The following is a 16,888-nucleotide window of genomic DNA, read 5'->3' as shown; positions in this document are numbered from 1 at the left end:
TGTCAGACCTGATGGTGTGGACACTTCTATAGGAATTCTAGGTCTAAGAAAGCGTGGGGGAAATTTAGACTTGTTGAATACCTAGGGCCATTATGTATGAATTATGACAAAATTGTATATCCAGGCGCCTACTCCAAGAAAACTTGAGTGATCTAAAGGTCTAACTCTGTAAGATTTATCCACATACATTCTTGACACAGTATATGATTATCTCCAAATTATGTAATTAAACATGTATTAAAATATTTAAATTTAATCTTATTATCAACTAGTAGGGAGTGAAAAATGAATTAGAAATTAGTATTTATTTAGCATTTACTATATATATTGGATACTTTATATATTATCTCATTTCATATTTAAAACTTAACCTACAAGGTACCATTGTCTTCATTTCACATTGAAGGGAACCAAGACTCAGGACACTTAGATGGCTTGCTCAGGTAGTAGGTGTAGAGGCAAGATTTCAACCCAGGTTCAATCTGACTCTAAATCTGTCTTTCCACCACAGAATGCTGCTTCCCTAGAGTGGATGTGAATGGCTCAGAAGAGTTGATAAATATTAAATCATCTGACTTAGTAAAAGTGAGTTTGAGTAACATTTTAACTTCATTTTCAGGAGTAACCCAACAACAGAGCACTTAGTTGACGCTACATACATAATCTAGGGTCCACGAGGGTACCTCAAAGAACATTTACACACACACACACACACGTATTAGAAATGACTTTAAAGAGCAGATTTTAGCTTAAAAAGATAATTAAGAGTTACCCTTTATTATTCATTAAAAATGAGCTTTCTAAAATATTAGTAAATTTCCTTTTTAGCTCTCTTTTGAAGTTCTGATACCAGTGAAGTAACATTTTTCTTCTTTGAACCTTTTCTTGCAAAATGAGAGTTTTCTCTTTTTCTAAAACAGCAGGAAGTTCGTTCCAGTTCTTAATAAAGATAAAGGGAGCATCCATGGACTTGAGTAACTGCAGAGGAGCATTATGGTAAACAGATGTATTTCCACAGCTGCCAGCTGTCATTATATCTTCTACCACAGGAACAGAGCCATAGGAGCAAGCCTCGTATATTCTATAACATTCTGTGTTTACTCCTACCGGGCACAATGTGAGATCACTCTGAAGCAAAGCATCTTGATAATTCTTAAGGCTTTCATTTGTTTCCTGAGGCTGCCACCTAAAAAATCAGAAAAACAACTGTCATTTTCACTTTACTAAGCATGTCTTTTGTGAGGGAAAATGTCAGCTACAGGAAATGGTGAACACATTATAGAGATGACAGGCAGAAGACAGAAATAAAATCTTGCCCAAATAGATTTCTTGAAAATATTTAAGGGTTTGAGAAGTTTACAGTGGCATATGTTTAAATCTAATAGTCACCATAACATATCTGAATGAACGTTAATCCAGCCAATATATATATATTTTTAAAGATTTTAAGTAATCCCTATACCCAGCGTGGGGTTTGAACTCACAACCCTGAATTCAAGAGTCTCATGCTCTACCAACTAAGCCAGCTAAATGTCTTCTGAGGTCCAGGTCTTTCTCTAAACCACCCTCCAACATTGTGTTCTTACAGAGCTTACATTCTAGTGCCAGGGATGGAGATGGATAGTAAACCAGTCAGTCAGTATGTTATTTAGGTATTAAATAGTATGAAGAAAAACAAAGCAGAGAAGTGATGAGGGGGTTTCTGAACTAGTAGTCGCAGTTTTAAATAGGTAAAGCAGGGAACGTCTGAGCATACAGTGGATGTGAGGCAGCAAAACATGCAGACATTTCAGGGGAGAACCGAGTGCAGTATAAGTACAGACAGTGTGTGCCTGGCAAGGTCAAGGTCAAGGAAGAACAAGGAAGAGCCAGGCTGGCTGACGCAGGGTAACTGAGGGGGAGAGGGATGGAGGATAAAGTCAGAGCAACCCATCGTGGAAGGCTGTGATCACAGGGTGACTGACCTGACCCACGTTTTTTCAGAATTAATCTGGCCTTTGTGTTGAGAATAGACTGTACAGGAGCAAGGGTAGAAGTTGAGAGATCTCTAGAAAGCTTCACATTCTCTCCCGACTGTTCCTATTGTCTCTGTGAAATAAGCGATAGGGTCAGGGGAGAGAAGAAGAGAAGGTAAAAAACAGTCTTGTAGGAGAGGGGAAAATACATGGATAAGGAAAACATCTGATTGCTGGGCACTTGAGAGTCAAGATTGTGTATTTAAAGCAAGGTCTATTGGCACGATTCCGTGTGTGTGTGTGTTTGGCTGCATGGTGCAGGTATGGCGCAGGTTAAGAGAGCTGGATTTAACTAGAGTTAGGGTTTGCTCCATTAGGGAACTAGGAACTATGCGTATCAGTCATAGTTGACTATGACATTTAAGTGGGGAGAAGAAGAAAGTAAAGATGAAGTGAACAAAGGCCAATGAAAAGGTAGTAAGAACAATGAATTATAAATCCCAGCTAACCTGTTGGAGTCAGATATTTACAGCGAGTGAGCTGGAATGACAGAAAATGGTGGTTACAGAGAGAGATGCTGGAACCTGAGATCACAGAGAAGACGAAGTATGTGTAATGATAGAGTCTAAGAAATGAGCATGACACTGAGTGGCCAAGGAGGACCAGATCATTGGAAGACGGGGGCAAAGGACTATAAGACAAAGGTGAAAGAAGGACCATCTATGTAGATTGGGAATCACCAAGAATTAGGTTGGAGTAACATGGGAGAGAGTGAGAGTGTGCCAGAACTAAACTCTTCACAGAGTTAAGGAGATAAACCGCAGGGTCAGTAAATGACTTCAAAGTGGAAGAACAATGGATGGTTTTGTTGGATGGTTGTTTGCTGATATGATATTCAAAATGGGAGGTTTTAGGGAGGAAAAAAGGAGAAGGGTCTGGAAGTAGCAATGAGAAAGAAGCAAGGACACCTACTTGACCTCCAGGCTCAATGCTATAAGAGGAATTACAAGAATAATTCTGTTTCTACAATAAACTTTGATATTTTACACTGCCCTCATTCATCCCTTTTCTGGTATACTGTCCCCCTGTGGTTCTTTACATTTGCTTTCCCTCTGCCGGGACTACCCTTCTCCTAAATAGAAATGGGGTTCACTCCTGCAGCTTCTTCCGGCCTGTGCTTCATACTGGAGCTTTCCTTGGCCATTCTATAACAGCAGATGCTCCACTCCTGATCCCTAGTCCTCTCTACATCCCTCCTCTGCTCAGCTGTTTTCACATGGCATCTATCTTCTGACACACAATATATTTTACTGGCTTGTCTCCTCTAACAAACATTTCAGTTCTAGGAGGGCATGGACTTTTGACTGTTTTGTTCCCTGCTATATCCTTCAGGGCTGAGAGAGTTTCAGGCATATAGCAGTTGCTTGAAAAACAGTTGGTGACTGAATGGATACAGTATGGTTACACTAACTCTAACTCTGTTGTTTGAGTTGGCAGTTAATGACTTCAAAAAGAGAGTATCTGCTACAATTAATATATTTCTAGATCTGGAGGGACGTTTTTAAAGCATTTCTTCTCTGATGACTCTACACATGAAACTGCATTTGTTTATTTAAAAACAAAAGGAATAATTCCAAGATTTCTCCCTCACTCCATGAACACCTGTTTTCATGATTACCATGCAAAAGATGGAAGAAAGTTAAATTCATCCATCCATCCAACCATCCACTCCCCATTTATCTTAGGCCTATTTTGTGTAAGGTCCTATGTTAGATCTGGGGATTCGGAGAATAGTATGTCCTGTTCTGTCCTCGGGGTGCTGTCAGTTCTGTAAGTTGTAAGGAGTACTTCGTGCCACTCTTGGAACACTGAAACTGGTCTGCCAAACATCTTAGGAATGAACCTAAGGTCTTACTGGCACTCATAATCACTTATGTGTCAGGTCTAACTAACAAATACTGAGGAATCTTGAACAATTGACATTTGCATAGGATAGTTACTAGCATTCCTCTAAAGGATGGACTCCAGCTATAGGAGATTCTCCCAATTTTAAATGCATACAACCCAGTTTCTACAGAGCCTTATTTACTGATATACCTTCTGCAGGAAGACTGGTATTATTAATGAAGCTAACGATGTCTCTTTGGAGACCTGTGCTGCTGCATAAAGCACCTCATGGATTGGAGAACAAAATGGGTGAATCAAGTAAACATAGAACTTACTGTTCTCTTGCTGAAACCCAACAAAGCTTATCATTCCCATTTTGTTTCAAAATGTTCATCAGTGCTTGTCTGGATGAATTTTCATAAACAGTTCCTAAGAAATTACATAAGTAGGGCCTTTCATTATGCAGCATTGACCAACTTGGTTCCACCAGAGGAAAATTCCTGTATCTACAAAAATAAGTACATATGAGTTAATAGCGTATGACAGTAGGACTGGCAAGTTATTGTATAACCTAACACCTTAGGTAGCATGATGATGCAGAGAGGAGAGATTTCAAGTATGATTTTCTAAACCTCAAACTGTAATTTTCCACGCTTACTTTGGAAAAGTCTCTGAATCTACTAATTTAAAAAAAATAACCTCACATTGACATCTTTTATAAAACTGCCATGGAGATTAAGTGTCTGAAATTTTTTTTTAATACTCTTCAACTTCCATATACTTGTAGTTATAAGGAAGGTTGAATTCAAGACCTTCAAAGTATAAATAATCCACATTCATAATGGTGATGATTTAATGAATGTTTTAATGATGGAAAGATTACAGAATACACATTTCTACAGCAAAGAGCTCCAATTTCTCAAATGTTTTTAAAGTAGATTTTTTAAAAAACAGCTCTTGCAGGCTGATTTTTTTAAAAAAGATTTTATTTATTCTTCTGAGAGAGAGAAAGTGAGAGAGAGCATGAGAGCTGAGAAGGTCAGAGGGAAAAGCAGACTCCCCATGGAGCTGGGAGCCTGATGTGGGATTTGATCCTGGGACTCTGAGATCATGACCTGAGCTGAAAGCATCCGCTCAACCAACCAAGCCACCCAGGCGCCCTTATAGGCTGATTTTTAAAAAAGATTTTATTCTTTAATTTATTTAATTATTGGGGGAGGTGCATGCATGCAAGGAGGGAGGGAGCAGAGGGAGAGGGAGAGAGAGAATCCCAAGCAGACTCTGTGCAGAGCGCATAGAAGTCCGACGCAGGGCTGAATCCCAGGACTCTGAGACCATGACTTGAGCTGAAATCAAGAGTTGGATGGCCAACCAACTGAGTCATCCAGGTACCCTTAAAGTAGATTAAAAAAAATTGGGGTGCCTAGGTGGCACAGTCAGTTAAGCCTCCGACCCTTGGTTTTAGCTCAGGTCATGGTCTCGGGGTTTGGAGATAGGGCCCTGAGTTGGGCTCTGCGCTCAGCATGGAGTCAGCTTAAGACTCTCTCTCCTTTTCCCTCTGCCCCTTCCCCACACGGTCTCTCTCTCTCAAATGAGTAAATAAATCTTAAAAAAAAAAAAACCCTAACTTTTAAAAAAATAACAAAAAAATATTTTTAAAACCTCTCATGGCATACCAAAGAGGCCTTTTGCAATTGACCTATTCTTATGGACATTTGGAAATATTAGAGACCTAACTGTGTGCCTGAGATACAACCTGCCTATAAGGGTGAAGCTTTTTTTTTTTTTTTAAAAACTTTATTTATTTATTTGTCAGAGAGAGAGTACACACAAGCAGGCAGAGAGGCAGGCAGAGGCAGCGAGAGAAGCAGGCTCCCTGCTGAGCAAGGAGCCCGATGTGGGACTCGATCCCAGGACCCTGGGATCATGACCTGAGCCGAAGGCAGAGGCTTTAACCCACTGAGCCACCCAGGCGCCCCTGCTTTTCTAAATTTTTAAAAAAAATTTATTTATTTGTCAGAGAGAAAGACCGAGAGAGAGAGCAAAAGCAGGGGGAGCAGAAGGCAGAGGGAGAAACAGGCTCCCCAATGAGCAGGGAGCCTGATGCAGGGCTCAATCCCCAGGACCTGAGCCAAAGGCAGATGCTTAACCACCTGAGCCACACAGGCACCCCTTAATATTTAAGTAAGATTTTTTTGTTTGTTTTTACTATGAATTATATAGATTGTATAGTTGTTTTAAGAAGGTCTGCCTCTCTGCCATTCTCTGTCAGACATCTCTTTAGGGCACTACTGGTAAACTTGAAATTCATCCTATGCCTTGGAGTTTTAAAATACAAAAAGTTAACTTATCTGCTCTCCTTATAAAATCCTAAAATACTCTGGGGGCGCCTGGGTGGTTCAGTTGGTTAAGCGTCTGACTCTTGATTTTGGCTCAGGTCATGATCTCAGGGTTGTGAGATCGAGCCCTGAGTTGGGTTCTGCGCTGGGCATGGAGACTATTTAAGATTCTCTTTCTCCATTTCCCTCTGCCCTTCTTCCCCACTCACACTCTATAAAACAAACAAACAAAGCCTAAGGTACTCTAAAAATATCGTTATTATTATTGAAGCATGAGACCAAACCAGATTTTTTCTATGGAAAATATTGTACTTGGCCTCCCAGATGATCCCAGAACTACATTTATTACAAATTTAAAGTACAATCTTCCTGATTCAGAAATTCAGGTCTTAGAGTCTATAAGTACCTAATAGTATTTTGTACTTACGTTGCCACTCCTAAAGGCCACTGAAAGATATCCACATCATCAACCCAGGGGCTGTCATATATTATGAAAAGCAGCTCCACAAAGCCTCCATTTCTTTTGAGGAACTGGTTTATCCATTCATTATTACAATGTTCATTTCCAAGCAACACAACGGCGAGATGCTGGAGTTTTTTAGTTTGCACCAAATTTTGTGCATAAAGTAGCCACTGGGTGGCATAAAAGATCTTAGCCTTTTCTCTCCCATTTAGAATGAGTACCACGTTATTCACATCAATGGGAAAGTACCCTGGGACTACAGCTGGGCCAGTGATGAAGCTGTTAAAACAATACAACAAAACAAGAGCATGAGACAAAGAACAAAGGTATTTGATATCAGAAGTTTTTAATCATTTTACATAAAATCTACAGTGAGATGTAATCTGTATTCTTTCTAGAAACATAATTTCTATAATGCAAGTTTTCCTGAACAGGTTTGAATGATAGAGCATGGATGTAAATCAATGGGAAGCTTTGGTTGTAGTAAGATCAACTGCATATGATAATCAGAAATGTGGTAGCTTTGTTGTTACTTTTAACCACACTGAAAATACGTGCTGGCCAGTTTGACCTGGTAAACTATTCACAGCTGAATCATGTGAAACTCTGTATAGTTTCTCCTCTGTATAGTTTAAGTCAGTAGTTCCCACCTCTTTTATGTGGGAGTTACTGTTTTGCTCTTTATCTGAAGGAAGGGTAAGTGATGAATTGGAGGTGAGAAATGGAGGTTAAGTGAGAGATGGAGGGTGGCATTATAAACATCCACGGAGGTTAAGTCTCAAAAAATATGATAATTCTATGTATATTTGAAAGTACAATATAAAAAATTGTGCTTAAATCTAGTATAAGTATAAATATAAAAATATGAATGGGAGGATACACATACACACCAGATTCATTACAGGGGTTGCCTTTGAGGAGGAGCAAGAGAAAAAGAACTAGGGAATAGTATAAAGAAAGCTTCCCTATTACTGGGAATATTTAATTCTTTTAAGAGGAACGTTAAATGTTGGGGCGCCTGGGTGGCTCAGTGGGTTAAGCCTCTGCCTTCCGCTCAGGTCATCTCAGGGTCCTGGGATCAAGCCCCATATCGGACTCTCTGCTCAGCACAGAGCCTGCTTTCCCTACCCCCTCTCTCTGCTTGCCTCTCTGCCTGCCTCTCTGCCTACTTGTGATCTCTGTCAAATAAATAAATAAAATCTTAAAAAAAAAAAAAAGAGGAAAGTTAAGTGTCTAAAGGAAATATGACAGAGAGCTAGAATTTGTTGGTTCTCCATGATGGGTAAATGAGAATATATTCTATTATTCTCTGTGAAAAAGCAAGAAACAATATTGCATCTATAGTACAATTTTAATGACATAATACTAGACATAGATAAAAGACCGGAAGTAGACATAATGAAATGCTGTCTAACCCTGTTTTTGGAATTCTGGGCACAGTGGAATTATGAGTGATGAAAATGTCTTCTGACTTTTCCAAGTTACTATAATAACCACTTATTAGTCTTTTAAATTATAAACCTATCTTAAAAAAAGAAAGATGTAATAAAAACTCTGTTTTGCTTTAAACAACGCTATCTCTTTATTAACTACCAGGAGGACTGGCCTGCAAAGGGCAGTGGATGCTCTGGGTTCACAGTCCGAGTAGGATGTGAGGAGGAGGTGATGATTGGGAGGCTGCTTTGAAGGAAAGGGGGTGGTCTGGAGGGCAGGCCCAAGAGGCCCTTAGATTTACTTCCTTGTAAAGGAATCAAGGAAAGCTATGGCCAGGCCATCAAAGAAGAAGAAATTCTCGGAAATCTAGCTGTCTATCATCCATTTTCTTCATCATGTAGTCAAGGACACCAGAGTCCTTCTAGTTCTTTGTGAAGGCAGCCAGTTCTGTATTCATAAATGTTAGGAACTCTGTCTTGGAGACTGTGCAGTTGTTACCCCCCTTGCCAGCAATCAGAGACTTGATGCACTAGGTAGGGCTGGACGTTTTTGCCATGTCTTCATGGAGTGTGTGAATGGCGTGACCCTGCAGCAGTGGCACTGCCAGAAGTTTATTTATTTTTAAGTAATCTTTACACCTGACATGAGGCTCAAACTCACAATCCCGAGATCAAGAGTTACATGTCCCACCAACTGAGCTAGCCAGGACCCCCTCGCAGGATTATTTTGAAGACTAAATGCATTAACAGATGTACAGTGCTTAGAACAGAACCTGGCAAAAAGGAATCACTATAGGAGTCTTAGTGCTGTTATTAGTTTTACTACTTTTACTATTACTTAAATAGGTACCGCAACATCTCCCTACCTTCCCTTCTCCTTTCTGTTTCCAGAACTGAATATTATCTCTCCTTCATGTACCTTCACATAAACCTTGTCGATACATTCTTTATATTAATATGTTCAGTTAGGTTACAAGCAAGCCTGGGACTCATTCTGTCTCTTGAAGGAACTTTGCTTATTTCTACTCATATCTATTGTATATTGATTTATAGTTTAATTTCATAGGGCAACTTCATTTTTAATTTCTTAGGAGGAATCTTACTTCGCTCATCATGGCCTTTGCTTATCCTTTAAAGACTGCCTTCTGAGTCCTGTAATGTCCATATGCAGGAATTATCACAAGATATGTAACTAACTGTCCATCCATTTGATAAAACAAAAGCTAGATGTCACATTATTTAATTTATTAACAGAGCTCAATTATGGTATTTCAATTAGCATCTGCTGCTTTAAGAAAAAGTTGAAAAAAAAAGTTGAACTTATTTCTAAAGATCATGACAGAGTAAGTTTTAATTTACATTTCATAAAATTCACCCATTTTGGCTCAGTTGGAGAAGTGTGTGACTCTTGATCCTAGGGTCAAGAGTTTGAGCCCCATGATGGGATAGAGGTTACTTAAATAAATAAAATCTTAAAAAGTATAAAAACCTATTTACTTCTCAAGAACAATTACTTTGAAAAGATACATGAAATGAAATTGCTTTCCACGTGTGTAAAGCAAGAATTAAAGGAGCAGAGAAACTTCAAATGAAATTGAGATTAACCATAGCTTTTCTTTTTGATTGAAATAAGTGGAATCCTAATAGAAACCTGAATCTTTAGTTGACATTTTCCCCCTAAGAGTACAATTATTACATGAAATAAGCATTTTTTAAAAAAGATTTTATTTATTTATTTGACAGATGGAGATCACAAGTAGGCAGAGAAGCAGGCAGAGAGAGAGGAGGAAGCAGGCTCCCTGATGAGCAGAGAGCCCGATGTGGGGCTCGATCCCAGGACGCTGAGATCATGACCTGAGCCGAAGGCAGAGGCCTTAACCCACTGAGCCACCCAGATGCCCCTGAAATAAGCATTTAAATAATTTTTATTTCAATAAGAAAGCAGAATCTAATAGAAAATAGCACTCTTTCATTGAGCAAAATTACCACACTTTTTCCTAAAGAAAATAATCATAATTCTACCTACATAAAAATCTTTAGAAAATGTGCAGTCATAGGTAAAAGTTTTATAAAAATAAAAACTTAAGATGTCTTAATTATACATTGGTTTTACTGAATCAGAAAAAAAAAAAAAAAAGATTTCTGGGGGACCCTGGGTGGCTCAGTTGGTTAAGTGTCTTGCTTTGTTCAGCTCAGGTCCCAGCTCAATCCTGGGATTGAGTCCTGCATTAGGCTCTTTGCTCAGTGGGGAGTCTGCTTCTCCCTCTGTGCTCTCTCACTCAAATAAATAAACAAAATCTTAAAAAAAAAAAGATTTCTGAGTAACTGCATTAAAATGGCAATCTATACCATCAAATCATGAAAGAATTCATATATAAGTGTTTTTATAAAATTTTCACAACTCTTAACAATAACTTTGCTACCACTTGAGTATTATAAAGTATGTGAACATGACTAATATATGAAAGAGAAAAATGAAAATATTTTGAAGATTATATATTACTCCTTCAAGATATGGAATATTAAATGCTTATCAACAATCAAATGTTATAAAATTTGGAGCATGAACTTTCCCATATAATCAGAAATGTTTTGATAAAAATGAAACAGACAAAATTAAAAAAAGGAAGTATTTTGTAAAATGTTCAGATAAGCTGTAACTACAATATATATTCATGAGATTCATTTTTCTATGCACAAGTGGAAGAGGAAATATTGTCTCTAAATAAGTTTTCCTCTTATTTTTCTCCTCATATTTACATAAAACATTGTATAGAAACACAGCAAACCTTAACGTTGCACAATTAATACCTGTAATGTGTTCTTCCTACAACTGAATTTCCTTCTCTCCACTGAGCAGTCACATCAGTGGGATCAAGTAAGCCTTCAAAAATATGCTCCCAGAGATACAAACCTGGTAATTAAAAAAAAAAAACAAGAACAAGCCCATTTACTGTCTGGTTTACTATGGTGTGTGATGAGTTTATGTTCTGCTCATTTATATAATTTATAAATTTATATCATTTATATAATTTATAATAATTTATATAATTTGACCAGGAAAACAGACTGTATTCCTTTTTGGTCCCCTGGCAGGCAGTTCTGCCAAGCAATAGCTCAAAATCATCAATATGGCGGTTAACATATGACAGAATTCAGAGGTCGTCAGTGTGAAATGTGGCAGAATGCGGGTTATATTAAAGACAATAACCTCTCTTACTCTAAATCTGAGAAATCTCTGATTATCATTGGACTTTTACTACCTATTTTACCCCCACATGTGTTATAATGTAAGTTATTACATGATTAGAATGTTTTCTGTATTATAATAAACTAGGGGTATTCACCATTTTTTGCCAACCACCACCAGAGGAGCTCATGTATATATGCATACAGTGAATACATTAGGGAGATAGTAACTCCTCCTCACTTGAACACACACCCCTCATGGCATCATGCCCTCTGCAAACAAATGCCTTCGCATCTATCTCCTTAGGGCGGCTCCTGATATTTTCCTATCATTTCACTGGAGCGAAAGCTCTGAGAGTAGAGGAAAGCAGAATGAAATAATCTGGGAGCCCTGTTTTACTTACATTATCAGAAGTGCTTTGTTCTAGTCTCATTATGCCCCGGTACTAAAGGACACCCACAAAATAACTATTTAAACACCTAGCCAAACAGATAAAGCTTTCCATGTGTGGTGGCCCAATAATGCTTCCCTGTTCACCCAAGATGTCCAGAGATGTAATCTCTAGAATCTATGAATACATTATCCTACAGGGCAAAAGAAACTTTTTTTTTTTTTTAAAGATTTTATTTATTCATTTGACAGAGAGAGAGAGAGAGAGAGCTCGAGCACTCACAAGTAGGAGAAGTAGCAGAGGGGGAGGGAGATGCAGGCTCCCAACAGAGCAGGGAGCCCAATGTGGGGCTCGATCCCAGGACCCTGGGATTATAACTTGAGCCAAAAGCAGATTCTTAGCTGACTGAACCACCTAGATGCCCCTGAAAGAAATTTTCTATGTGTGATTAAGGATGTTGAGGTGGGGAGGTTATCCTGGATTATCTGGATGGGCCCTAGGCAATCATAAGAGTCCCTACAAGGATGCAAGAGTGTCAGAGTGAGGGGAGGAGGTATTAGGATGGAAACAGAAGTTGGAGTGAAGCGGGGCCAGGAGTCAAGCAATGTCACAGAAGTCAAGGAAACAGATCTCAAGAAGCTGCAAAAGTCAAGGAAAGAGATCCTCCTCTAGAGCCTCTAAAAAGAATACAGCCCTTGGATGCATTTTAGACTTCTACCTTCAAAAATGTAAGATTTAAGTTTATGGTGACTATAGTTAATAATACTGTTTTATATATTTGAAAGTTGCTAAGAGAGTAGATCTTAAAAGTTCTCATCACAAGGGAAAAAAGTGTGTGTGTGGTGATAGATACTAACTAGACTTACTATGTTGATAACTTCACGAAATACAAATATCTCAAACCATTATGTTGTACACCTGAAACTAATATAATGTCATATGTCAATTACATCTTAATTTTAAAAAAGATAATAAATTTGTATTGTTTTAATTCACTAAAGTTTTGGTAACTGGTTATGGCAGCTAAAGGAAACGAGATTATGGTATCTGGAAATGAGATACTACTATAACAAATATTTTAAAATCTGGAAGTGCCTTTGGAATTGGGCAATGAAGAGGCTAGAAGAACTTTGAGGAGCATGATTTTAAAATGCCTTAGACAGGTTATAGGTAGAAGTATGGGTGTTAGTGACTCAGCTAGTGAGAACTCAGAAGAGAAAAAGCACAGTAGAAATAAACCCCATATTCGTTTTTATAAACATCTAAGCAGACTATGAGTAGAAATATGCAGGTTAAAAGTGCTGCTGGTGGGGTGCCTGGGTGGCTCAGTGGGTTAAGCCTCTGCCTTCAGCTCAGGTCATGATCTCAGGGTCCTGGGATCGAGCCCCACATCGGGCTCTCTGCTCAGCAGGGAGCCTGCTTCTCCCCTCTCTCTCTGTCTGCCTCTCTGCCTACTTGTGATCTCTGTCAAATAAATAAATAAAATCTTAAAAAAAAAAAAGTGCTGCTGGTGAGGGCTCAGAAGGAAATGAGGAACATATTATTAGAAACTGAAGAAAAGGGGATCCTGCTTATAATAGCACCAGAATGTTTAGCTGAATTGTGTCCAGAAGTTATATGAAAAGTGGAATGTGTAAGTGATAAACTTGGATATTTAGCTAAAGAGATTTCCAGGTAGTGTTGAAGCTGTGGTCTGGCTTCTTCTTGCTAATTATAGTAAATGTAAGAGGAAAGAGTGATTGAGGGAGGAACTGTTAAGTAAGAAGGAGCTGGGACTTAATGATTTGGGAAAGTCTCAGCTTGTTCAATTGCAAAGGGTGGAAAACTAGGAGATTCACTGTCAGGAAGGCATGTTTCTGAAAGAAGGTGAAGGATGTAGCTGAGTGTCTTTTTGCTAGTGCCTCAAAAGGCTAAGAAGGTTAAAATATTCAGTCACATAGATATTAGGTGTGTAATTCATGGGTCTTCTAAGCTATCTCAGCAGAAGCCAGAAAGAGAGATGAGATTCTCCAGGAAAGACCTGGAAGAGTTCTTGTTTAATAGAGTTAATCCCTGTGACATACATAGGAGACCCACAAGCTTCTTGAAAATGTTTTATCAGCAGAAACACTGCTGGCTTGGACTGAAGGAGATGGAGAGATGTTGAAATGTAAGAAAGGAACTGATTCCTAAATCCTACCAGCAGGATACTGGCTGATAAAACCACCCAGCTGTGGGGTGCCTGGGTGGCTCAGTGGGTTAAAGCCTCTGCCTTCAGCTCGGGTCATGATCCCAGGGTCCTGGGATTGAGCCCCATGTTAGGCTCTCTGCTCACTGGGGAGCCTGCTTCCCTTTCTCTCTCTGTCTGCCTCTCTGCCTACTTGTGATCTCTGTCTGTCAAATAAATAAATAAAATCTTAAAACAAACAAAAACAAAAACAAACAAAAAAACCACCCAGCAGCCAGCACATGCTACCGTTCATGACAAAGAAAGGATGACTGCAAAGGTAGAGCTGCAAGACCAGAGGCAAAGTTTTGAGCCATAATTCCCAGGCCTTGAAACCTAACAGTTTGCCTGGCTGTAATTTAGAATTCATTGGACCAGTGATTTCATTCCCACCCTTCCCCCTCCCTTTTTTTTTTTTTTAAGATTTTATTTATTTATTTGAGAGCAAGAGTGAGAGCAAGAGAGAAAGAAAGAGACAGAGTATAAGTAGGGCAAGGGGCAGAAGTGGAGAGAACTCTGCACTGAGCACAGGGCCCAACACGGGGCTTGATCTCACGACCCTAAGATCAGGACCTGAGCTGAAATCAAGAGTCTAACGCTTTATTGACTACACCCCCAGGTGCCCCCTTTCCCCTCCTTTTTGAATAGGAATGGAATTGGAATCCCATGTGCCTGGGAAATAGATTGATGAAAAGTAGTGTTTGATAAAACTCATCTCGTCACTTTGTGCTTACTGAATTGCAAAGAGAAAAGGCTGGAAACATGAAAACCTGTTAAGATGTAGAATTAATTAAAAACTAGAATGGGGGAAAAAAACTAGAATAGGGAAGTAGGAATTTAAAGGATGAAATTAATATTAGAGATTTTGTAAAGAAAAACGTTGCTAGAACCTGATGATTAGAGCCTGGATCTAGATACTTGAAATTTGGAGGTCAGTAGGAATCTTCAAGGATGCATATTTGCATGCAAGCATGAATGAATTTATGAAACACTAAGGTCAAAGCATCATTCTCTGATTACTTTCTTCTCATTTGGTCCTTTCTACCACTATCCCTTATTGTAGATAAATCCAACTCATGTTTAAAAGCCTAACAAAGCCCCTTTTAATTCACTAAATTCTTTCTGACTCTTGTAACCCTCATTTAGGGTCCCATTCTCCAAGCATAATATATTAACTTGGAACTCTAGCATCTCATGATACTCAGAGCAAAATGCTTTTATGGGTATTTAAGTTTAATTAACTAGATCCTATATCCCCCTTACATATTTATAATGAACAGTGGCATATTAAGGGCTCTGAGAATGGCCTGGAATAAAGAATCTTGTTTAACTTTGCTCATTTCAATGTTTCCCAAACTTGTTTGGCCATCAAGGGGAGGGGCCACATCTTATACTTGTGTGTCAAGTGTCCAATAAATACATAAATTCATAAAAATTCAGTTGACATAGGCATTTCTATATAATGATGCTTATATTCTACTTTGTATCTACACATAAAGCTGTAATCTTCTAAAGACCCACAACAGATTTTTGTGTACGTGTGTATTTACATAGATATTGTCTAACAGAAGTCAGAAATGAAAATATTAATGAAAAGTAAGAAAATGTGTCATGATGCTTGAATTAACAAATGAAATAAACAATGTATTAAAATGAATTGAATTTAATATTAATAAAGTACATTTAGGATTCTTTTTACATGTCTTAGCTCTATACATTAACTTACCAATGGCAGCTTTCCCCCAGATTTGTACATGGAAGTCTGTTTTCCCTTTTGTGGATTTATTTAATATTTGAAGGCTAGTTTTAAATCTCTGTTGTTGCTCATTTTTTTCATCTCCTTCCCAAGGATTCCATTCTTCACTTCCCAGAGTAGATTGTTCTGTGTTTTCAAAAGAGTAACAATGTTTATCAGTAAGGTAGAGCTGTAGTTGTAGATAAATTCAAGCCATTTAAATGAGGTGTCAGGGAGTGCTAATTTCAGCTTTTCATAGAGCTAAAGCAACTGAATTTGAACTGATTAAACACATACAATTAAAAAAAAAGGAAATCAGAATTTAATTTTTATTAAATCTTTATTCTGAAAGATCTTAAAATGTTAATAGGAGACACAAAATTATCTCTCACAAATGAGACCTAAAATAACTGGATAATAGGTATCGTTATAAGTTTAACATTTGCTATTCTTTATAGATTGTGTACACGTAAGCTATACATAAAAACTTGACTTCAGAATGGAAAGTGTCCAACAGTTCTATTGAGAAAAATTCTGAAAAAAGGGAGAGATAAGTCTGACTCCGATTCTGACATAGGTCAAAATACAGGACAGATGACCACCATCTGGAGGTAAGGCACCGAGGCCTTCCCAAATCAGGACAAAATTAGAGAAGGCTCTTTGTTTCAATGAGGAAATAGAGGTCTTCAACCCAGCGGCCTTCCCAAGAATCTCCGGCATTCCGTGACAACGCCTTGCAGGGTCAAGACGTGTTTCACAGGAGGGCGCGCCAGCCCGCTTTGAAGGTGGGGAGTGGGGCCGGCGTGTGAGATTCGGGCGAGGACTGAGCCACACACGCTCCGAGCTCGAGCCCGAGCCCAGGGCCGGCTACCGAGAGCTGGAGGAGGCGAGGTGTACCCTGGACCCGCGAGCCGGGTCAGCTGCCGCCCAGTGTCCTACCTCGGCCGCGCCTCTCCCGCGCTGCGGCCGCCCCCTTCCTTAGGCCCCGCAGAGACGCGGCCGGCGGCCGACGGCGACTCCCGAAGAAGACGTGGTAGGCGGCGTAGAGGGAGAAGAGGCAGTACAGAGCGATGAGAAACGAGCAGACCCGCTTCCGCGTCAGCCGCATCCCACTGCGGCTTCCCGTCCGCCACCACCACCCTGGTGCTGGGCGGGAGGAGAAGCCGGCGCTCTGGGCCGTGGCCCTGCCGGCTTCAGGTGCAGGCCCAGGCCGGGCGGGCGGGGGGGCGGGGGCGGAGTAACCAGAAATAACCCGGCCTCCTTTCAAGCCCCGCCCCGGAGCTGCCCCG

The 16,888-nt window shown here is 39.5% G+C and overlaps 1 protein-coding gene across 1 annotated transcript; it reads right to left on the bottom strand.

The window, feature by feature from the left end:
• Positions 1-682: 682 nt before the first annotated feature.
• RXYLT1 (ribitol xylosyltransferase 1) lies at positions 683-16,806 on the bottom strand. Its single transcript, XM_080811809.1, has 6 exons — positions 16,539-16,806; positions 15,591-15,746; positions 10,889-10,991; positions 6,609-6,923; positions 4,178-4,348; positions 683-1,186 (listed from the first exon to the last, which is right to left on the bottom strand). Exons 1-6 carry the CDS (start codon positions 16,705-16,707, stop codon positions 769-771), a joined length of 1,332 nt encoding a protein of 443 aa, XP_080667935.1. The 5' UTR covers positions 16,708-16,806; the 3' UTR covers positions 683-768.
• Between the last annotated feature and the right edge of the window lie 82 nt (positions 16,807-16,888).

The sequence above is a fragment of the Martes martes genome (genome assembly GCF_963455335.1).
Source record: "Martes martes genome assembly, chromosome: 8".
NCBI lineage: Eukaryota > Metazoa > Chordata > Mammalia > Carnivora > Mustelidae > Martes > Martes martes.
Note: the sequence above shows the minus strand (reverse complement) of the source record. Positions and strands in the feature narration are given on the sequence as shown.